This window comes from Chiloscyllium punctatum, chromosome 10 (genome assembly GCF_047496795.1).
Source record: "Chiloscyllium punctatum isolate Juve2018m chromosome 10, sChiPun1.3, whole genome shotgun sequence".
Taxonomy (NCBI): domain Eukaryota; kingdom Metazoa; phylum Chordata; class Chondrichthyes; order Orectolobiformes; family Hemiscylliidae; genus Chiloscyllium; species Chiloscyllium punctatum.
Window position 1 is genome coordinate 72,221,238 of NC_092748.1, and position 24,787 is coordinate 72,246,024.

General features: G+C 43.0%; 1 protein-coding gene across 2 annotated transcripts in view; it reads right to left on the reverse strand.

Annotated features, from left to right (window-relative positions):
* The window catches only part of grb14 (growth factor receptor-bound protein 14), a 150,472-nt gene that overhangs the window by 31,815 nt on the left and 93,870 nt on the right, over window positions 1-24,787 (reverse strand). For both annotated transcript variants that reach the window (XM_072579480.1, XM_072579479.1), the window contains one exon: window positions 4,909-5,019. In XM_072579480.1, coding sequence (XP_072435581.1) covers window positions 4,909-5,019 — 111 coding nt within the window. The remainder of the gene's footprint in view (window positions 1-4,908; window positions 5,020-24,787) is intronic.

The window sequence follows — 24,787 nt, forward strand, 5'->3', positions numbered from 1 at the left end:
CTAGAGGGCCACGTAGCATTTAAAAATTAATACATGTGATAACACCTGTTGGAAGTTTTGCTTTTAAAATCACTGATACGCTCCTGAATTAAGTCCTGCTAATGACTACACTTCTTTCAATCTTCTTCAAATTTATTTAGATATGTTAAACATATAATTTCTTAATGCCTGCATAAAAGTATTCTTTGAAAATTGATGAATAAACAATAAAACATCTGAACAGAAGTAGGTGATTTGGCCCATCAAGTGTTTACATCCATTTCGTGACATCATGGCTGATCAGATAATCCTCAACTCTACTTTTCTGCCTTTTCCACATAATCCTGATTATCTTACTGATTAAAATCTGTTTCTCTCAGTCTTGAATATATTTAAATGCCCAGACATTACAGCCCACTGGAGTGAACAATTCCACAGATTTATTACCCTCAGAGGAAATTCCTCTTCATTTCTGTCCGAAAATGGGCAACCCCTTACCCCAAGATTATTCCCCCGAGTCTCCACAAGGGGAAACAACTTTTCAACTTCTACCACTTTAAGCCCTCTGAATAGCTTTCATGCTTCAATAAGATCTCTCATTCTTCTAAATTCTAAAGAGCAGGCTGAAACTACACAACCTCTCCACATCAGAATATCCCTTCATACCAAGGGTAAGTGAACTATCTCTGGACAGCCACCAATACCATGTATCTTTGCTTAGATAAAGGGGACCAAGCTGTTCATAATGCCTAGGTATGATCTGACTAGTCTTTTGTGCAGTTTTTGCAAGATTTTCCAACTTTTATACTCCACACACTTAGATATAAAAACCAACAGTCAATTTGCCTTCTGTATACCTGCTGAACTTATACGTTAGCTTTGGGCAATTAGATGTAAGGACATCTAAATCCCTGTATGTGACAGCTTTCTGCAATCTTTCTCTATTTAAATAATAGTCAACTTCTGTATTCTTCCTGTCAAAGTGCATAACCTCACATTATCTTCCATCTGCCCTGTTTTTCCCCTGACTCTCCCCTAACCTTTTTATATCCCCCTGCAGAGTTTGTGTAGTTTTCACCACTCACCTTCAAACTTATTTTAAACTAATTCACAAACTTGGCTGTGTTAGTCACTGCCTACATTGAAGTCATTAATATATATTGTTAATAACTGTGTTCCCATTACTGATCCCTGTGACACTCTACAAGTTACAAGTTGCCAATCTGAAAGTACCTCCATTCTCACAACTGTTTTCTGCGAGCAAATTCTCTATCCATGCTAGTATATTCCGCACAGCTCTTATATAGTGGCCTGAAGTTGACATTTTATTAAATGCCTTTTGGAAATCCACATACATGGGCCTGATTTTACAGTGAGTTCCAATCTCATGGACACTGCCATTCCAGCATTTTTTATGAAAGAAACGAACTTCTCATTTCTAGGAGGAGATTCTGTCCAGGGCTCCCTCAGAAATGCAGAGCAACGAAGAGCATCCATAGTATAGAACTGTCAGATGGTTAGGTTACAGCTGGGGGAACGGGTTGGCTGCCAAGTGATAGGATGCCAGTAGACATGAGTTAGGGTTCCAGGTAAGTAGGGTGCCAGGATTGGGGTTGGGTGCCAACTGGGAAGGGTAGCAGGTGGCAAGGGGCCAGATAAGTGTTGAGGATGGGTCACGATGGACTGTAAACATCAGCACTGTTTAAGGATGGGGAGAGTAGGTGTCGGGTCCGGTATTTGGGTTCAGCAGTGTGGGAAGTAGCGAATTGGTCTGACAGGCAGAGGGAAATGGATGATTGTGTCTGATACTAGGTAAGAAAAGTGGGGAAGTTGTCTATTCCATTGGGTAACAAATTGGGTCCGATAACTGGTTGGGTCAGATGATGGAGTGGGGGATTGTCCAGTGTTGCTTGAGGGTTTGGGGGAAGTGTGGTGGTGGAGTGCTCCTGTGGAGATCAGGGTAGATATGTTGGCTCCCAAGCGTGTGACAGGTCCCAGAGAGATGGACAGGGAGAATGAATCTTCTAAGAGGTGAGGAAAACGGGTAATCAGTTCCCACAGTCTATCAGTTCAGAGTCTGGGGTTAAAGGCCACGATTGTAAATGATTTAAGTTTAACAGTTATTCAGGAGTTTTTCAGAGTAATCATTTTACATCATTTCATCAGAAACAGCTTAAGTCCCCAAATTTTATGGAGTTTCAAAAGGTTCCAGGTTGCCCAGTGGAAAATTCAATTTCCCAAGAATTTCCTCAGGATCTTTATGTGCAATGCCTATCAAGGCCAGAATAATGACTGGTTTGGTCTGCAGAAAATCAGCCCGATTACAGCTACTGGTTTTCCATCCTATTCATCACTTCCTCAAAAAATTTGAATAAATTTCCCAGGCATGGTTTCCTCTTCACGAAGCCATGTTGACCTAACGTAGAGCCATAGAGTCAAAGAGGTGCACAGCATGGAAATAGACCCTTTGGTCCAATCTGCCCATGCCGACCAGATATCCTAACCCAATCTAGTCCCACCTGCCAGCACCTGGCCCATATCCCTCCAAACCCTTCCTATTCATATATAAAAGGCATTTGGATGGGTATGTTACAATTGTATCAGCCTCTACCACTTCATCTGGCAGCTCATTCCATACACATGCCACCCTCTGCGTGAAAAAGTTAACCCTTAGATCTCTTTTACATCTTTCCCCTCTCACCCGAAACCTATGCCCTCTAGTTCTGGACTCCCCCACCCCGGCGAAAAGACTTTGTCTGTTTATCCTATCCATACCCCTCATGATTTTGTAGACCTCTATAAGGTCACCCCTCAGCCTCCGACGCTCCAGGGAAAGCAGCCCCAGCCTGTTCAGCTTCTCCCTATAGCTCAAATCCTCCAATCCTGGCAACATCCTTGTAAATCTTTTCTGAACCCTTTCAAGTTTCACAATATCTTTCTGATAGGAAGGAGATCAGAATTGTAAAAACCCTTTGGATTCTCCTTAATTCTATTTGCCAAAGCTATCTCATGTGCCCTTTTTGCCCTCCTGATTTCCCTCTTAAATATACTCATTCTGCCTTTATACTCTAAGGATTCAGTCGATCTATCCTGTCTATATCTGACATATGCTTCCTTCTTTTTCTTAACCAAACCCTCAATTTCGTTAGTCATCCAGCATTCCCTATACCTAGCCTTTCCTTTCACCCTAACAGGAATATACTTTCTCTGGATTCTGCTTATCCAATTCCTGAAGGCTTCTCAATTTCCAGCCATCCCTTTACTGCGAACATTTGCCCCCAATCAGCTTTTGAAAGTTCTTGCCTAATACATCAAAATTGGCCTTTCTCCAATTTAGAACTGGCCTATCCTTTTCCAACACTATTTTAAATCTAAAAGAATTATGGCCCCAAAGTACTTCCCCACTGACACCTCAGTCACCTGACCTGCCTTATTTCCCAAGAGTAGGTCAAGTTTCACACCTTCTCTAGTAGGTACATCCACATATTGAGTCAGAAAATTTTCTTGTAAACACTTAACACTATGGCAGTCCCAGTCTATGTTTGGGAAGTTAAAATCCCCTACCATAACCACCCTATTATTCTTGATTTAATTATGTATTTCTAAATGCTCTGCTAGTATATACCTCAAAGTACGATAATCGTCTAATGACAAAGATGTTAAACCACCTGGTTGATATATAACTATTTACCTATTTTTCATCTCTCTCCCTCTTTCAACGTGAGGTTTTTCAATCTTTTGCAACTTTTCCAGAATCTGAGGATTCTTGGAAGATTACTACCAATGCATTCATACTCACTCTGTAGCTATTTCTTTTAATATTACAGGATGCGAGCCATCAGGTCCAGGGCACTTAGTAGCATTTAGTCCAATTAGCTTCCCTCATACCTTTCTCTTGTGATATTTATTGTACTTTTTTCCCCTCGCCCACCTCTTTCTACTATTGATTAGTTTGTATTTTTGAAATGCTATTAGTGTCTCTTCCCATAAAGATTGATGCAAAGTAATTATTATACTCCTCTGCTATCTCCTACTTCCCCACCATTATTATCAACCTCTGAAGTGTCAATATTCACTTTGGCCTCACTATTCCTTCTTAGACGATAAGCTTTTAATATCTTATTTTAAATGTTACTTGCTAGTTTACTCCATATTTATTTTCTCCCTTGTTTTTATTTTTTTGATCATCTTTTGTTGGCTTTTAAAGCTTTCTCAATCCTCTGGGTTTACCACTAATATTTGTCATAGTGTTTTTTTTTCCAATTTATGGTCGATTTATCCATGGGTGATTTATCCCCTTCATGGAATCCTACATCATTGGGAAACGTCTTTGTTGTGAGTCATAAACTCATTTTGTAAATACCTGCCGTTTTCATTGATTGTATATTCCAGTAATTTTATTTCCCTCCGTTCACTCCAACTAAATCTGTCCCCATTTCTGTGTAATAACCCTTACAGTTTAGCACAGCTATTTCTGACCAAAGTTTCTCACTCTCAAACAGAATGCTAATAACCATGTTATTACTCAGTGACAACTTATTAAACCTGCCTCACTACACACTACCAGATTCAACTAAGCCTGGTCCCTGGTCGGATTCACAACATGCTGCTCTGGAAATTGACCCAAATGGATTCTATGAATTCTGCCTTGTGGCTAACTTTGCCAATTTGATTTTCCCAATCGACAACAAGAGTAAAGTCATCCATGACTAATATATTGCTTTTTTAAAAAAAAAATTGCCCTCATATCCTGAATTTATTCTCTGACCTACAATATCGCAGCTGTAATGGAGTCTCTAGAATACTCCCAAAAGTGGCTTCCTCCTTTTTTTAACCTCTATCCATGTAGATTCAAAAAAAGATATGCGCCCCATATCATATGATAGCTATTCACTGTTGAAACTTATTTTTTTTACAGAAAAGAGGTACCTTGATGCAGAATCCAAAATTTGTTGGTGCTCCATACATCTTTCTTGCTGATAACAGTGTGTAAACGTTGCTTTCACTGAACTCAGCCATAAACTGTAAATGTCTTGGTTCCTGTGATTATGAAAGGAAAAATGTTCATAACAACGTTAGTTTAGCATAAATGTTCCAAAATGCCAAGGATTCAGTCACAGGGCCAAACAATGGAGAAAAATTTCACTTCCATCAGTAGAATGGTCATAAGTGGTGAAGAGCTGATCCTCCAATCAAGTTAGTTTTTCTTCATTCAATTGTGGGATGTGGGCATCTCTAGCTGACCAGCCAGCATTATGACCCATCCCTTGTTGACCTTTGTAAGGTGGTGATGTGCTGCCTTCTTGAACCGCAACAGTTCATCTGCTGTGGGTTGACCCACAATGCCATTAAAAGGAGGAAATTCCAGGATTTCAACCTGGCGACAGTGAAGGAACAGTGATTTATTTCCAATCTAGGGGGGAGTGAGCTACTTGGAGGGAAACTTGAAGGTGGTGCTGTTCCCATGTATCTGCTGTCCTTTTGTTTCTAGATGAATGTGGTTGTGTGCTTGAAAGGTTGGCAGCATTTGCAGCTACTTAAGCAGCAGTAAATGTGAGAGAAACCATCCTTGATTGGAGATGCAGCAAGAAGAGGAATAGGGGTAGTCAGAAAGGCTGCTGGAGTGGACGATGCAGGATGCAGTGAATTTATGTCACTGAATGGCGGTCAATGAAATGGAGCTGTGAAGGTACAGCCTGCCCCAGGATTGTTGGGCCTACAGAAGTGCGATTAATGGTTTGGGAACATTGGGTCACTAATTGGGTAGGATGGGAGTCTAAGTGTGGCGGGTCAGAGGCTGCAAAGTAGGGAGGCAGTTTTAAATGTGGAGAGAGTTTCCTACAGCAATTTAATTACTGTGGGGTCTAGGATTTTAATGTTTTCCTTGTGTGTTACCATTTTAAGTTCAGTACAGTAGTGATGCTTAAGGATATTGTAACAATATGTGCCTTTAGGGATTTGTTCTGTCATGTTTCTCTTGAAGACGGGTGTCAGCTCCACAGAAAACAGAGTTTGTATCTTTGGGTTTCTTTTAGACAAAGGAAACATGAGTGGGTGGAGTCAGGCTCTCAACGACCTAGGACTTTGGGTTTTGCTTTCAGTTGTTGAAGAAGTTGAGGTTTTGGCAGTGAAGCTGATATATAAACATAGAACAGTACAGCACAGTACAGGCCCTTCGGCCCTTGATGTTGTGCCAACCTGTTATCCTACTCTAAGATCAGACTAACCTACATACCTTCATTGTACTATCTTCCATGTGCCTATCCAAGAGTCACTTAAATGTCCCTAATACATCTGACTCTACTACCACTGCTGGCAGTGCATTCCATGCATGCATCACTCTTTGTGCAAAGAACCTACCTCTCATATCTCCCCCCTAAATCTTCCTCCAATCACCTTAATATTATCCCCCCTTATTAATAGACATTTCCGGCATGGGAAAACATCTATAGCTCTCCACTCTATCTATGCTTCTTATCATCTCGTACACCTCTATCAAGTCACCTCTCATCCTTCTTTGCTCCAATGAGAAAAGCCCTAGCTCCTTTAACCTCTCTTCATAACACATGCCCTTCAGTCCAGGCAGCATCCTGGTAAATCTCCTCTGCACCCTCTCTGAAGCTTCCACATGTTTCCTATAATGAGGCGACCAGAACTGAACATAATATTCCAAGTATCGTCTCTTCAGGGCTCTACAGAGCTGCAGCATAATCTCGCGGCTCTTAAACTCAAACCCCTGCTAATGAAAGCCAACATATCACATGCCTTCTTAACAACCTTATCAACTTAGGTGGCAACTTTAAGGGATTTACGGACATGGACCCCAAAGATCTCTCTGTTCCTCCACACTGCCAAAAATCCTGCCTTTAACTCTGTATGCTGCATTCATATTTGACCTTCCAAAGAGAATCACTTCACATTTTCCAAGTTCCATCTGCCACTTCTCAGCCTAGTTCTGCATCCAGTCAATGTCCTGTTGCAACCTACAACAGCCCTCCAGACTATTCACAACTCCACCAACCTTCATGTCATCAGAAAACTGACTAACCCACCCTTCCACTCTCTCACCCAAGTCATTTATAAAAATCATAAAGAGCAGAGGTCCCAGGACAGATTCCTGTGGAACACCACTGGTCACCAAGCTCCAGACTGAATACTTTCCATCTACTACCACCCTCTGTCTTCTAAGGGCCAGCCAATTCTGTATCCAGACAGCCAGATTTCCCTGTATCCCACGCCTCCTTACTTTCTGAATGAGCCTACCATGGGGAACTTTATCAAATGCCTTGCTAAAATCCACATATACCACATCCAATGCTCCACCATCATCAATGTGTTTTGCCACATCCTCAAAGAATTCAATAAGGTTTGCGAGGCATGACCTGCCCTTCACAAAGTCATCGAGGAGAAAGTGAGGACTGCAGATGCTGGAGATCAGAGCTGAAAATGTGTTGCTGGAAAAGTGCAGCAGGTCAGGCAGCATCCAAGGAACAGGAGAATCGACGTTTCGGGCGCTGATGCCCGAAACGTCGATTCTCCTGTTCTTCACAAAGTCATGCTGACTATATCTAACCAAATTGCGTTTTTTCAAGTAATCATAAATCCTATCTCAATCCTCTCCAATACTTTGCCCATGACAGACATAAGACTGATAATCCTGGCAATTACAAACCACACACACAGTCATAAGACTAACAGGACTATCCTTATTCTCTTTCCTGAACAAGGGAATTACATTTGCCACCATCCAATCAACTGGCAGTACTCCAGTGGACAGCAAGGATCCAAAGATCATTGCCAAAGGTGCAGCAAACTCTTCCCTCACTTCCTGTAGTAACCTTGGGTATATCCTGTCTGGACCAAGGGATTTATCTACCCATATTTTTTTTTTCTTTTCCCTTAATACCTGGTTTATTTAAAGAAAGCAACATTACAAATCTCTAAATAAAAACCAAAAGAACTGAAGATGCTGGAAATCAGAACCAAAAACAGAAATTGCTGGAAAAGCTCAGCAGATCAGGCAGCATCTGTGCAGAAAAATCAGAGTTAGTGTTTCAGGTCAAACGACCCTTCCTTCAAACAGTTGCAAATCTCTGCCTCCTCCCTGGCCAATAGTCAATGCCCCAGAATCCCCTCTTTCTAGATTTAAAAAAAAATATTTTTATTGAAAAGTAGATTTTTAAATTTTACAACAAATACAAAACAATACAAATCAAAACAGCACAAAAAAACAAATAAAAAAGCTCCAACCCACCCTCATGTGCAAATGTATAAACATATATAGAAAAATATAGAATTTTTAAAAAAACAAACTGGCTATTTAATTAAATAAATAACCAACAACAAACTAATAAATAGTCCTAACTCAGTCCAGCCAAACAAAACACTCATACGTTCACAGTTCTTCCTCCCAGGATATTGGACTCATAAAACACAATCGTTACAGCTATATAAAAGTCCTTGTTAGTGTGGCAGATAAATCTGTGTCAAGGTATATCTTGTAAAAAAAAATCTCGGTTTGTAGTGTACCATATTTGTGAGAAAATCCAGGGGAATACACTCCACAACAATCTTCCACCAACCTGACAGGCTGGGGTTTTTCAGATATCCAACCTAGCAAGATATTCTTCCTTGCACAGAATGTGAGAATATTGGAAAGGTTTTTTTTTGTTATGCTCGTCTGCAGGAAATCCAGCAGGTAGGCCCAAAAGGATAGAGATAGGGTTCTTCTCCACCCTTACACCAAAAATCCTCTCCATTGCACCCGCCACACCACTCCAATATGCTTGGAGACTATCGCAAGACTAAAGACAATGGGTAAAAGTGGCCATGCAGACCTTGCACTTGGGACATGCTGAAGATGCCCCTGGTTTAAATTTTGACAAACGGTCCGGAGCCAAGTGGACCCTGTGGAGAATCTTCAACTGTAAAGCATGGGTCCTATTGCAAATTGATATCTTCCTTGTATTCTCCCAAATATTCTCCCATGCCTCTGAGGAGACTTCAACACCCAGCTCTCTCTCCCACATTCTGCAAAGTCGATCAAACTCATCCGATGGGGCACCTTCCAATTGATGATATAAAGTACTGACAGAAAGTGTACTCTTACGTCATAGAAAGGGGTGTGCTATGTCAAATTTGCAGGGATCAGTCAAAAGTGTGTTTTTTTTAATAAAATCCCTAACTTGAAAAAAACGAAAAGGTCTCTATTAGAAAACTTGTACTTCCATACTAACTGATCGAAGGACATCATTATGTCTCTCTCAAATAAATCGCCCATGCAAGACATACCCTTAGCTGCCAAACGTTTAAATCGTGAATCTATCATCCCCGGTTGAAAACCCAGCATACCCACTAAAGGTGTAAACAAAGATGCTTTGTCAATATTGCCTTCCCTCTGCTGAATTGCCCTCCATGCTTTAACAGTATTGATGACTATTAGGTTATGGCAATGTCCCCTAACTGTCCTTATTTTGTCCAAGGACAGCAAACTGGTAAGGGAGCACCTTGCCTGGGAGGCCTCGATATCTAGCCATATTGAAAGAGAATCTCCATAAACCCAATCGCTTACGTAGGTCAAAAGTGAGCTTAAATAGGTAATTTTTAAAGTCTGGAAGGTGCACTCCCCCCAATCTGTGAGGCAGCTGCAGTTTGGCTAATTTAATGAGGGGCCGCTTACAATGCCAAATAAAGGAGCTGAACCAGCTGTTCAGGGGGAGCATCTGTATAGGATATAGCAAATGAGGGAGAATAAGCGCTATCTGACCCAACCACGACACTGGAAGTGCCTCTTTGAAGATCTTGTTTAATTTTTCCAAATAATTGGATAAAATTAGCTTTGAACAGCCGATCCAGAACTGGAGTAATGAATATGCCCAAATACACAAAACCCCCTTGTGACCACCTAAATGGGAATCTGTAGTCACCCTCACATCGTAAGGGGAATAGACTGATTTTGCAAAAATAATCTTGTACCCCGAAAAAGTGCCAAACGTGTGAATACGAGGCACTGAAACTGCTGGATTTGTCAAAAAAAAATTAGGACATCGTCTGCATACAACAAAATCTTATGTGATTTTGACCCCACTTCTGGAGCTGATATATTGAGATCCCCACGAATAGCCTCCGCCAATGATTCAATCACCAACGTAAAAAGCAATGGTGGAATGGGACAGCCCTGCCAGATGCCCGTAAAAATATTAAAATTACTTGATCATACCCCATTGGTGATCACCGCTGTGAGAGGGTCACCGTAGAGAACCTTTACCCATCTTATGAAGACGTCGCCCAAACCAAACCCCTCCAGAGTATAGAAAAGGTACAGCCATTCAAATCGATTAAATGCCTTCTCTGCATCCAGAGAAATCACCAATCCCTGTACTGACTACTGTTGAATGCATGAATTACATTAAGCAGTCTCCTAACATTATTGGAGGATCTGCAACACTTTATAAAGCCCATCTGATCCTCTTTAATAATAGAAGGTAACACAGTCTCCAGCCTTATTGTGAGAGTCTTAAAGAGGATATAAAGTCTACATTTAAGAGTGAGATGGGTCTGTATGAAGCACAGTCTTCTGGGCCATTCCCTTTAAGGATAAGTGAAATATTGGCCTCTATCAGAGATGGTGGGAGACAATCATGACTGTATGAATCATTGAACATACTGCACATCGGGTCTGAGGTATATTTATAAAATCCTTATAGAATTCACTGGGAAGTCCCTCAGGGTCGGGCACCTTTCCATTCTGAAGCTGCCTCACACTTCCTGCACTTCTTGTTCTGATAATGGGGCATTCAGAAAGGACTGTTGTTCGGGAGTCACATCCAGGAGCTTCAGATCCCTAAAAAAGGATTCCATTTTGGCCTGCCCCTCCTCACAATCCTCGGATTGGTATAACTTAAGAGTAAAATCTCTGGAACGCCACATTAATCTTTTTAGAATCACATGTTAGGTTCCCAGATATTTCCCTAATTGCTGTAATAGCTTGTGGGGGATTCCTCTTTCTGGCAAGATACGCGAAGTATTTGCCTGGCTTGTCACCAAGCTCGTATAACTTTTGCTTTGCAAACACCAGGTCCTTCTTTGCTGTCTGCGTGAGCATGGAATGTAACACAGACTGCAGCGCCGTAATCATCTGTAGTTTGACCGAGTGTCAGTCAAAGTAGGCCTTCTCGGCTGCCTTCATCAGAGCTTCAAGGAGACATTGTTGCTCACCCTTCTGCCGCTTCCTACTGGTGGAATATGAAATAACTAACCCCCTAGCAAAAGCTTTGGCAGTTTCCCAGAGAACGGATGAGCTATCAACCGCGCCTATGTTGATGTCTAGGAACCCCCAAAATTCCCATGAGAAATACTCCACCAACTTATTATCCTTGAGGATAAAGGGATCCATTCACCAGTACCTCAAACCCACTGTAATGCCCTTAAATTTAACCAACAGGTACACTGGAGCATGATCTGAGATGATAATATTACCAATCGTACAAGATATCACCAAATCCAGGGTTACCGCAGGGATCAGAAAAAAAAAAAATCAATCCTGGTGTGACATCTGTGCGGATTGGAGAAAAACGCAAAATCCCTACCTGTAGGGTGGAGACGCCTCCAGACGTCCACCAACTCTAATTCCCCACACAGACACACTAACTGTTTAGTTTGTACAGAGGGTAATGAGGGACCTTTGGGCAACCTGTCTACTGTGGGATCCATGAAACAGTTAAAAATCTCCCCCTATAATGATGTGCTGGGACTCGAGACTTATCAGTTTAGAAAAAAAGTGTCTATCAAAAATTTAAGGGGATGAGTTGGAGGGCAATATACATTTAAAAACACCATATTCTTCCCCATTTATCAAGAATTATTAAGAATTACAAACTTCCCGCGTGGGTCTTTAACAAAGTCCAACAACTTAAATGGGAGATTCTTCCTAATCAAAATAGTTACTCCCCTACTTCAGGTATTAAATGATGAAAAAAATAAACTCAGTCAAAGCCATTCTGCTGTAATTTCAGACGCTCCTTGTCATCCAAATATGTCTCCTGTAACAAAGCAATATCCCCCTTCTCCTTCCTAAGACTCAAGAGTACCTTCTTCCTCTTAATTGGTGAGTGACTTCCCTTGATATTAGAGGTACACCATTTAATCAAATCATTAACGATAATCTTCTGCAATAACATTTAATTTCTAGAGAGGAGGAACCAGAACCACAAACTGCTGAGCATTAGTGTCACATGATCCACCAAATATAACATCTACATAAACTAAAACCATGATATTTAACAAACCTACAAAACTATTGAGAATAAAAATCAACAAAAACCAAAAAAAACCCCACCATATAAAAGCGCCAACAGCGCTGAATAGGGGAACTCACCCCCTGCCCAGAGGGGGCAACTACCTATCCCAAACTGCCCATGAGTAGGCATCTAACCATCCCAGCCACCTTCACTTCTCAAACACAAGCAGGAAAGAATAAACGCCCCATAGAATACCAATATGAATAAAAAACATTATTTTAAATAAAGGGGAATAAATACCCCACCCATCCTTTGGTATATCCTAACTTAGAAATTGAAATATACATCTCAACCACTGCCAAACATAGTTTAACTGAAATTATTATCAATATAGAAAAAAAAACAAAGATAAAGCTCCAACCGGACTTCCTTAATTTCTTTTACAGAATGTTAAACATATAGCAAACAACACTATTTATATATATTAAAATTGTTCAAATTAGGTTAGTTTGTCCACAAAGTCTCTTGCCTTCTCCGATGTGTCAAAGAGATGTATGGTTCTATCTAAGGTGATCTGAAGCACCGTCAGATATCTCGGAGTACAGAATCCCAAACTCCTTCAGTCTTCTCTTAACACCGTCGAAAGATTTTTGTTTCTGGATCACTGTTGCTGAGAATTTTGAAAGAACATGATCTTAGAGTCCTCGTAAATTAGGGCCTTCGGATCTTTTCCCTGGACTCTGGAAGCCTCCATGACTCTCTCTTTATCCCAGTAATGATGGAACCGCACCAGGAGAGGATGAGGGCGTTGACCCAGACCCGACCTCCGCGCTGTGACCCAGTGAGCCCTCTCTATCTTCAATCTTCTCATGCCAGCCTCCAAGTCAAGGAATTTTGGCAACCAATCCTCAACAAATTCCGTAGGCCGCTCACCTTCCTTACCCTCAGGCAGACCGATGATCCAAATGTTTTTTCTCCTGCCCCTGTTCTCAAGATTATCCACTTGGTCACGCAAATTACGGACCTGTGTCTTCAGGGCTTGGATCCTATCCTTGGATGAACTGGGATCAGCTTCCACCACTGTGACCCTGTGCTCCACCTCATCCATCCTCTTCTCCAGGTCTCCCAGCTGCTGGTCATGCTTCTGCAGCATGAGAGAGACTGGAGCCAGCTTCTCATCAATCTGTTTCCCCAGCATCTCACGAGGTTTTGCGAGCTCGTTCACCAAGGTCTGGAAACTAATCGGCTCAGAGGATCCGCAGGCTGAGCTACAGACCCGGCCTCGGATGCTCCTCCTCCCTTCTTTGGCATCTCTGGACGACTGGAAACACAGGGAAGTTAAATTTTGGAAGTTTCTTGGGACTCCATGATCTTTCCCGAGTCCCAAGATATTGCGATGGCCGGGGTTGGGCAGGTTAAATGTTTGTCTCGCTCGTGCTTTGATGCGGAGCTCTGCAGTGCGATCATCTCAGATCGCCGCCATCTTGAATCCCCCCATATGTTTTTGAACATTTTCAGCACGTTCTCCTTCCTAACATCAATCTGTTCAAGCATATCAGTCTGTTTCACGCTGTCCTCAGCAATGTCAAGATCTCACTCAGTAGTGAATAATGAAGCAAAGTATTTATTAAGAACCTCCCCTAGTTCCTCTGACTCCAGGCACAAGTTCCCTCCAAAATATTTTCCCTGAGGTAGGGAGAGTCCAGAACTAGACAGCATAGGTTTAGGGTGAAAGGGGATGTAAAGAGATGTAAAGAGCAACTTTTTCACGCAGAGGGTCGTGTGTGTGTAATGGTCTGCTGGAGGAAGTGGTGGAGGCTTGTACAATTGCAACATTTAAAAGGCATCTGGATGGGTACATGCATAGGACGAGTGTGGAGGGATATGGGCTGGATGCTGGCAGGTGGGACTAGATTGGGTTGGGATATCTGGTTGACGTGGACAAGCTGGACTGAATGGTCTGTTTCCATGCTGTGCATCTCTGTGACTCTATGAAGCTTCGAAGCAATCACACCAACATCCATAAACAAAGCTGCATCAGAACATTATTCCCATGAGCCACCACACACTGCAGCACAGAGGAACTACAAAGGGCAGAGGACAATCACCCATACAGTGTATTCAAAAAGAACAGGTACCCAATGAATACAGTCCGCAGATTTCTCAGCAACAAACCCAAACAAGCAGACAAAAAGCGTCCAGAAACCCTAGCCACTCTCCCCTACATCAAAGGCATCTCAGAAATGACTGCCAGACTACTTGGACCCATTGTCATCATGGTAGCCCATAAAGTCATCAACATACTAAAACAGCAGCTAATGAACTTGAAAGACCCTATATAGACAACAAGCAAAACTAATGTCATTTACAAAATACCATGCAAGGACTGTAATAAACATTACTTTGGATAAACAGGCAGAAAATCAGCCACCAGGATACATGAACATCAACTAGCCCCAAAATGACATGATCCTCTCTCACTAGTATCCTTACATACAGATGAGGAAGGACACAACTTTGACAAGGACAACACATCCATCCTAGGACAAGCCAAACAGAGACATGCACAAGAATTCCTAGAAGCATGGCATTCCAACCAGAACTCTGTAAACAAACACATTGACTTGGACCCAATTTACCACCTCTTGAAAAAAGAACAGGAATGGTATCATCATAGGAAATGACATCACTACAGGAAATGATGTCATAAAGCCAAAGAAACCCAAACATGTAAACAGAAAGCAGGAATCATCATCAGTGCTTCGTCCAGAGGCTCACTGAAGATGTTACCTAGTATAGTGATGAAACGTCTGAACATGAACCTTCCAGCTCAGTGAGCAAACCTACACCCGGAACCCCAACTAAGCTACAAATCTCAAAACCCGCTAACTCTATGACTCTTGCTCCTCACACTAGTGTACAATGCCTTTGGGTTTTCCTTAATCCTACCCCTAAAGCTTTTTCATGCATTCTTCTAGCCCTAAGTCCATTCTTCAATTCCTTCCTGGCTACTTTGTAATTCTCTAGATTCCTCTCTGATCCTTGCCTCCTCAACCTTAAGTAAGCTTCCTTTTTAACTGTTGACTAGTTGTTCCACTTCCTTTGTCACCAAAAGGTTCTTTCAACCTATATATACAGCTCTCTTGCTGCTACTGCAAAAAGTTTGAATTCTCTCTCTCCTGCTGGATACATGCTTTTAGATTTGCCTTTCTCCTTGACTGGAGAAGACAGTAAGTGACGCAAATCTGTTTTGCTGAATACTCCTTTGCCAAGCATGTGTTTATGGGGTGCTGCTATGTTGGATCAGCTGATGAGCAGTCTTTAAATAATATTTCATTTTCATGAAGGCCTTTAATAGAGTTAGAGTTATGCCAATGTTTTTTTGATTACATTTTAACTGTAGTGTAAGAATAGTGGTGTTTTTCCTAAAGCCTCGTTGTGTGACCACTCAAATCATATCTGGAACACAGGGCTTTCCACTTCCCTGTAAGAAAGATAAAAATTAGGTTCAAGGCTTTCTCCTTGATAATATTTTGAGGGGGTTTGGTCAGAATCAAAAAGGAGCCATTGAAAACCAACAGGCAGCTCATCAAAAATCAATGTGGTTCCCAAGAAAATTTTAAGCAGAACTTGAGGGAAAAACATTTTGACCAGAAGAATATTGGCCCAGATATTCCAGCCGGTATTGAAGTTTGAGCATCAACTACTAACTAGGTTTAAAACTACGGCTTCATATTTCCCTTTGGGAGACTTTGGACTATCTATGATCTGTTCCAGCTTCAATCCATTGCTGAGCACTTTGGGGAGGCCCTGTGGCAAAGCACTCTCCATTTTTGTCACACTGCCACATAAAACATTTCTTCAGTGCAATGACCTGCAGAGTTTTTAAATGAACATTCATAACTGTTCAGCCTCCCCTTGGACCACATACATTCCCAAACCTTCTCTTGACTCGACATTCCATACACAGCTCAATTCTCATGTCAAAAACCAGATATTCCTCCACTCCAGACACAGCTCATCACCCCTCCAAAAACCTCTCCCTCATCCCCCGGCACAGTGGGAAGGAACACAGGCAAGAAGGTAGGAAGCGTACAAGCACAGGAGGGTACAAGCATTGTCAGGGATCTGAGTGATAGCTGAGCCATATTACTGTAAAGAGGTGTGGAGGCAGCAGTGCCTGAGTGTAAGATCTCTTGCAGGTGGACTTCAAGTACTGTTAGATATATTGACCAGGGGACGGTGAACACTGTTGAGGAAGTGGGGAGAGCAGCAGTGTGAGCACTGTCAGAGATATGGGATGTCGTAAGATCCATGGTTTACCATAATTGATAAGGTTGCAAACAGCAATAAAGATAGCCATAAACTATAGGAGGATATTAACAGACTTGTCAGTAGGTAGAACAGTTGCAAACAGCATTCAACTCTGATCAATGCATTTGGGAAGAGCTAACAGGGCCAAGAATTTTACTATGAATGACAGGACCCTGGAATGAACTGAAGATTCGAGGGACTTCAGTGTGCATATCCACAGATCCCTGAAAGCAGCAAGGCGGGTAGATAAGGTGGTTAAGAAGGTTATATAGGATATTTGCCTTTATTACCAAAAAACACAAAATGCAAGAGCAAGGACATTCTACTGAAACCATATAAAATACTGATTAGACCACAAGTGGACTACTGTGTGCAGTCCTAGTCAACACATTACAGGAAGGATGTGATCACAATAGAAAGGATGCAGAGGAATTTTACCAGGTTGCTGCCCCACCTGGAGGATTTGAACTATGAGGAGATTGGATTTTCCTTGTTGCAGCAAAGATTGAGAAAAGACCTGATAAAAGTGCACAGGATTATGAGGGACATAGATAGGGTGGCCATGATGGTGCTTCGTCATTAGCAATGGTATCAAACAGGTGGGCATAGATTTAAAGCAAGAGGTAAAAGATAAGATGAGAGTGGAGGAGAATTCTTTTCACTCTCAAAAGTGCAGACAGTCTGGAACCCACTGCCTGAAGGGATGGTTAAGTCAGAAACTCTCAAACATTTAAGCAGTATTAGATATTTACTTACATTGCCACATCTTCCAGGGCTTTAGACCAAGGGCTAGAAAATGGAATTACTGAAGTTAGACCTTTGTTGACGCACAACCAACAGATCAAATCTAAGTTCTGCAGTCCGGCCACATCCAGCTGTGAATGGTGGTGCATAATTTAACAACTCACTGGAGGAGAAGGCTCCAGAAATAATCTCATTCTCATTGATGCAACAGCCCAACATATCAGACAAAAGTTAAGGCTGAAGCACTTGCAGCAATCTTCAACCAGAACAGCCATCTCGGCCTCCTCCAATGGTCCTCAGCACCACAGAAAAGTAGTCCTCATCCAATTTGATTCACTCAACATGATATCAAGAAATCGTTGCTGGTATTGGATCGCGCAAAGGCCATGTGCCTTGAAAATATTCCAGCAATAGTATGGAGGACTTGTCTCAGAACATGTTGCTCCCCAGCCAAGTGTTCCAGTACAGTCAAAATACCGACATCTTTCCGACAATGGGGATAGTTGCTCCTATACTCAAAACAGGACAAATTGAGCCCGGCCAGTTACCATCCTATCAGTCCACTATTGATCATCAGTAAAGTAATAGAAAGTGTCATTGATAGTACAATCAAACAGCGCATGCTTCGCAAAAAATCTGTTCAGTGACACCTAGTTTGTGTTGGTTCAAACATGGACAAAAGAGCTGAATTCCAGAGGTGAGATGAGAGTGACACCCCAGACATCAAGGCTACATTGACTGAGTGTGGCATTAAGTAGGCCGAGCAAAACTGTAATCAGAGCCAAACTTTCCATTGGATGGAATCATACCTGTTATATAGAAAATGACTTTGGTTATTGGAGGTCAGTTATCTCAGCACCCTCAGGGTAGTTTCCTAGGCCCAACCATCTTCAGCTGCTTCATCAATGACTTTCCCTCCATTATCAGGTCATAAGTGGGATGTTCACTGATGATTGTACAATGTTCAGCACCATTCACAATTCCTCAGATACTGAAGCAGCCCATGTTCAAATGTGAATAAGATCTAAACAACATCCAGGCTTCAGCTGACAAGTAGCAAGTAACATTCATGCCACACAAATGCTAAGCAATGACTAATCTAAGCACCACTCCTTGACATTCACAAGCTGTTACTATCAATGAATCCACCACAGTCAACATCCTTAGGGATACCATTGACCAGAAACTTAACTGGATGAGCCACACAAACACATTGGCTACTGGAGCCAGAGGCTGGGAATACTTCAGCAAGTAGCTCACCTGCTGACTCCCCAAAGCTATACCTATTAAGCTAGATCCCACCATCTATAAAGGCACAAGTCAGGAGTGTGATTGAATACTCCCCACTTGCCTGGATCAGTGTAGCTCCAGCAACACTCAAGAAACTTGGCACCATACAAGGCACAGCAGCCCGCTTGATTTTGTGTCACATCCACAGGCATCCACTCCCTCTACCACCAATGTTCAGTAGCAGTAGTATGTACTATCTACAAGACGCACTGCAGAAATTCACCAAAGACAGCACCTACCAAACCCAGGACGACTTCCGTCTAGAAGGACAAAGGATAACAGATACAAGGGAACACCAGCACCTGCAAGTTCCCCTCCAAGACACTCCCCATTCGGACTTGGAAATATTGATTTATTACTGTAACATGTACCGAGATAAAATGAAAACTATTGTATTGCATGCTAACAGACAATTCATATGGGGAATCATATCATATTAGAAAATCAAATCATATTAGATAATTCGCTAATATAAATATTGGGCTGGATATAGCATGTGGACTGCAGCAGTTCAAGGAGGCAGCTCATCACCATCTTCTCAAGGGCAACTAGAGACAGGCAATAAAATGCTGGCCAGCCAGCAACACCCATGTCCCATGAATGAATTAAAAACAAAAAACAGCATTGACATGACAGACCATGCCACGTTGCCTTCTTCTGTGTCTTAAATAGCTACAAAATTGAAACATTTTGATAGCTTTCCTGGTTTTAGATTAGATTAGATTACTTACTTAGTGTGGAAACAGGCCCTTCAGCCCTACAAGTCCACACCGACCCTCCGATGAGCAACCCACCCAGACCCATTCCCCTACATTTACCCCTTCACCTAACACTACGGGCAATTTAGCATGGCCAATTCACCCAACCTGCACATTTTTGGACTGTGGGAGGAAACCGGTGCACCCGGAGGAAACCCACGCAGACACGGGGAGAATTTGCAAACTCCACACAGACAGTTGCCTGAGGCGGGAACTGAACCCAGGTTTTGAGCAGTCAAAGGCTAAAGTGATCAGCCTTGTTACTAGCTGCACATTAATAAAATGAAAACATTTCCAGTCCATAAAACAGAGCAGATTGTCATATAGAATGTCAAATGTGCGATCAAGTGTTCCCTAGACTTGTGGGAATTTTGCTTGTCTTCACAACAGAATGTTCCTAGTTCCATTGGAAATATGAAGAACAGCACATTTCTCAGTACAGTAGCACACTGTAGACAGAAAAATGACCAAATATCATTTGACGCTGCCTTGCTAGCTAAGACAAATTCAAATTATATTGATCTGAAATGGTTTAAGTAACACTGCTGGTTTGGTAGGCACCAGTAGCTGACATATCTTCCCTGTAACCTCCGGAAATCATAAGCTTCTGGAGCCAGTAACATGCAGATAAGTGTAAGGATAGCCGGTTTGTTTAATAAAATGAGTATACATACATAGGAAACAAATATCCTCCACAATGTTTCATTCTGTATAGTGTCCACACTGTTGAATTTTAGTTATTGGTAATCAGAAATCCACAAGTTAAACCTCACTTTCAACTTCGGACACTGACTATCAAACAAGATATATTCAACCTTAGCTTATAGCTTGCTTTCACTCTGAAGGGGCATTATTGAAACTCTGAATAAGTGCAGTAGTCAGTTACCACTTGGTGGCACTGGTGACCACTATGTCCAGATTAAAGTCATATACATCATTATTTAGAATCACCTGTTAACTACTTTTGAATCAAATGAACAAATGTGCTTATGAGGAAGAACTTTATGTTGGCATGATGGCTGATTTAGAACACAGAACATAGATTTATAGGGCAGAGGTCGAAAGATCGTTCAATGGGGTGAGTGGAGTGTCAACAAACTAAATCACAAATCTCTGCAGGCAATTAAAAGTATCAGATGGTGTGACACTTTACTCACACCATCTAATAATTTTGATCACCTGCAGAGACTTATGATTCAGTGTGTTGACATTCCACTCACACCATTTGTATGAGCTTTTGACCTCTCTGCCATAAATCATGTGCCTGTGTGCTTCTCTGCATTCCACCTGAAGGAGCAGCTCTCTGAAAGCTTGTGATTTCAAATAAACCTGCTGGACAACAACCTGGTGTCATGTGACTTCTGACCAAGATTTCTAACAGTATTAGATTTATTGCAATCCAACTTGCTTCCAGTGGCTGATGATGTGACCAAGTTGCTTGGGACAATAGAATGAGGGTCGACAAAAGTTGATTAATTTTGGGGGGAGCGGTGGGTTGCTGGGTAGATTACTTGAAACTATAAGCTTCACACAAATCTTTGGTTTTTATTTGAGAACATGCAGGCTGCAGAACAGGGAACAGTTCTATTGAGCAAGATTCAGTTGAAATTCTGTGTGTTGGCTTAAAAAAGTTTAAACGTTTTCTAGTTCATTCCTGGATTTGGGTATCATTAACTAAGTCAGCACTTAAGACATATCCCCAATTCCCCTCAGGAAGGTGGTGGTGTTGTCATTTAAGTAGGAGTGCAGATAGACCCATGCAAGGAAAAATGTTCCCTGAAATAGAGTGAGTAACAGTGACCCCTGTTGTGGGAGTGGGAGCAGCGGCCGAGGAAAAGCGAATCCGGGAGACTACAGCTAAGGTAAGACAGTTTGTTTCAAAATTACTTACCTGTAGCGGGCAGCGGTGTTTTTTTTTTCTCTCTCCTCACAAAAAGAGCGGGAGCAGCAGAGGAAGTGACGGCAAACAGAGGGGCAGCCGGGAAGGAGAACTGTGAGTATAAATACTCACCCTTTAATCACCAACGGTCATTTGAGTGGGAGCAGCGGCCGAGGAAAAGCGAATCCGGGAGACTACAGCTAAGGTAAGACAGTTTGTTTCAAAATTACTTACCTGTAGCGGGCAGCGGAAGTGAGGTTGGAGCGCATAGCTGGGCGGGAAGGTAAGTGATTAGTATTTGAGTGGGTGTGTTCTAGACCCCAGGTCCTACTTTCGTAGGGCCTCCCTCCCACCCTCCTCCTCTAACCTAACTTTAAAGTCCACAGGTTAGTGACTCAGTGTTCTTGTTTTTGGAGACAAAGTGTACAGTCATGGCAGCGCAGGCGGTGGAATGTTCCTCCTGCAGGATGTTTGAGGTAGGGGTGACCACCGATACTCCTGCCGACTTCGTCTGCAGGAAATGCAGTCAGATCCTGATCCTCACCGAACGAGTTAGGGAACTGGAACTGGAGCTGGATGAGCTGAGGATTATTCGAGAGGCTGAGAGGGTGATCGATAGAAGCTACAGGGACATAGTTACGCCGGAGAACAGAGGTAGCTGGGTAACAGTTAGAGGTGGGAAGGGGAAGAAGCAGGCAGTGCAGGGTTCCCCTGTGGTCGTTCCCCTAAAAAATAAGTATACAGCTTTGGAAACTGTTGTGGGGGGACAGCCTTGCAGGTGTAAGCTGCAGTGAAGGAGTCTGTGGCTCTGAGACTCAGAAGGGAAAGGGGGAGAAGAGGAGAGCGCTAGTTATAGGGGACTCTCTAGTTAGAGGGACGGACAGGCGGTTCTGTGGACATGGGCGAGACTCTCGGATGGTTTGTTGCCTCCCGGGTGCTAGGGTCCGAGACGTCTCGGACTGTGTCTTCAGAATCCTTAAGGGGGAGGGTGTGCAGCCAGAAGTCGTGGTACACATTGGCACCAATGACATAGGTAGGAAGAGGGGTGGGGAGGTCATTCAAGAGCTCAAGGAGTTAGGCTGGAAGCTAAAAGCTAGGACAGACAGAGTTGTCATCTCTGGGTTGTTGCCGGTGCCACGTGACAGAGAGGCAAAGAATAGGGAGAGAGTGCAGTTGAACACGTGGCTGAAAGGATGGTGTAGGAGGGAGGGCTTCAGATATTTGGACAATTGGACTGCATTCTGGGGAAGGTGGGACCTGTATAAACAGGACGGGTTGCACCTGAACCAGAAGGGCACCAATATCCTGGGGGGTAGGTTTGCTAGCACTCTTCGGGGGGGGTTTAAACTAATTTGGCAGGGGGATGGGATCCGGACTTGTAGGCCAGCAAGTAAGCTAGCTGTGTGTCAGGATGCCCAAGACTGTAGGGAGGCTGTGGAGAAGGTAGCACTGACAGGGACTACTTGCGGACACAGATGGGCTCAAGTGTGTATACTTCAACGCAAGGAGTATCAGAAATAAGGTGGGTGAACTTAAGGCGTGGATCGGTACCTGGGACTACGATGTTGTGGCCATCATGGAAACATGGATAGATGAGGGACAGGAATGGCTGTTGGAGGTTCCTGGTTACAGATGTTTCAGTAAGATTAGGGAGGGTGGTAAAAAAGGAGGGGGGGTGGCATTGCTAATTAGAAATGGTATAACGGCTGCAGAAAGGAAGTTTGAGGGGGATCTGCCTCTGGAGGTAGTATGGGCTGAAGTCAGAAATAGGAAAGGTGCAGTCACCTTGTTGGGTGTTTATTATAGGCCCCCCAATAGCAGCAGAGATGTGGAGAAACAGATTGGGAAACAGATTTTGGAAAGGTGCAGAAGCCACAGGGTCGTAGTCATGGGCGACTTCAACTTCCCAAATATTGATTGGAAGCTCTTTAGATCAAGTAGATTGGATGGGGCGGTGTTTGTGCAGTGTGTCCAGGAAGCTTTTCTAACTCAGTACGTAGAATGTCCAACCAGAGGGGAGGCCATATTGGATTTGGTACTCGGTAATGAACCGGGACAAGTGGTGGGCTTGTTAGTGGGTGAACATTTTGGTGATGGTGACCACAATTCTGTGACTTTCACCTTGGTTATGGAGAGAGATAGGTGCGCACAACAAGGTAGATTTTACAATTGGGGGAAGGGAAATTACGATGCTGTAAGACAGGAGTTGAGGAGCATACGTTGGGAGCACAGGCTGTCAGGGAAGGATGTGGTGGAAATGTGGAACTTTTTCAAGGAGCAGATACGACGTGTCCTTGATATGTACGTACCGATCAGGCAGGAAAGAAATGGTCGTGTGAGGGAGCCTTGGTTGACGAGGGAGGTTGAATGTCTAGTAAAGAGGAAGAAGGAGGCTTACATAAGGTTGAGGAAACAAGGTTCAGACAGAGCAGTGGAGGGATACAGGATAGCCAGAAGGGACCTGAAGAAAGGGATTAGGAGAGCTAAGAGAGGGCATGAAAAATCCTTGGCGGATAGGATCAAGGATAACCCCAAGGCATTCTATGCGTATGTGAGAAACCTGAGAATGACGAGAACGAGGGTAGGTCCGATCAAGGACAGTAGTGGGAGACTGTGTATTGAGTCGAAAGAGATAGGAGAGGTCTTGAACAAGTACTTCTCTTCAGTATTTACGAACGAGAGGGACCGTAAGGTTGAAGAGGAGAGTGTGAAACGGACTGATAAGCTAGAAGAGATACCTGTTAGGAAGGAAGATGTGTTGGACATTTTGAACAACTTGAGGATAGACAAGTCCCCCGGGCCTGACGGGATATATCCTAGGATTATGTGGGAAGCAAGAGAGGAAATTGCAGTACCATTGGCAATGATCTTCTCGTCTTCACTGGCAACGGGGGTGGTACCAGGGGACTGGAGAGTAGCGAATGTTGTGCCCTGTTCAAAAAATGGAATAGGGATAACCCCGGGAATTACAGGCCAGTTAGTCTTACTTCTGTGGTAGGCAAAGTAATGGAAAGGGTACTGAGGGATAGGATTTACGAGTATCTGGAAAGACACTGCTTGGACAGCCAGCACGGATTTGTGAAGGGTAGGTCTTGCCTTACAAGTCTTATTGAATTCTTTGAGGAGGTGACCAAGCATGTGGATGAGGGTAGAGCAGTGGATGTAGTGTACATGGATTTTAGTAAGGCATTTGATAAGGTTCCCCATGGTAGGCTTATGCGGAAAGTCAGGAGGCATGGGATAGAGGGAAATTTGGCCAATTGGATAGAAAACTGGCTAACCGGTCGAAGGCAGAGAGTGGTGGTAGATGGTAAATATTCAGCCTGGAGCCCAGTTACAAGTGGAGTTCCGCAGGGATCAGTTCTGGGTCCTCTGCTGTTTGTAATTTTTATTAATAACTTAGATGAGGGAGTCGAAGGGTGGGTCAGTAAATTTGCAGATGATACGAAGATAGGTGGAGTTGTGGACAGTGAGGAGGGCTGTTGTCGGCTGCAGAGGGACTTAGATATGATGCAGAGCTGGGCTGAGGAGTGGCAGATGGAGTTCAACCCTGCCAAGTGTGAGGTTGTCCATTTTGGAAGAAC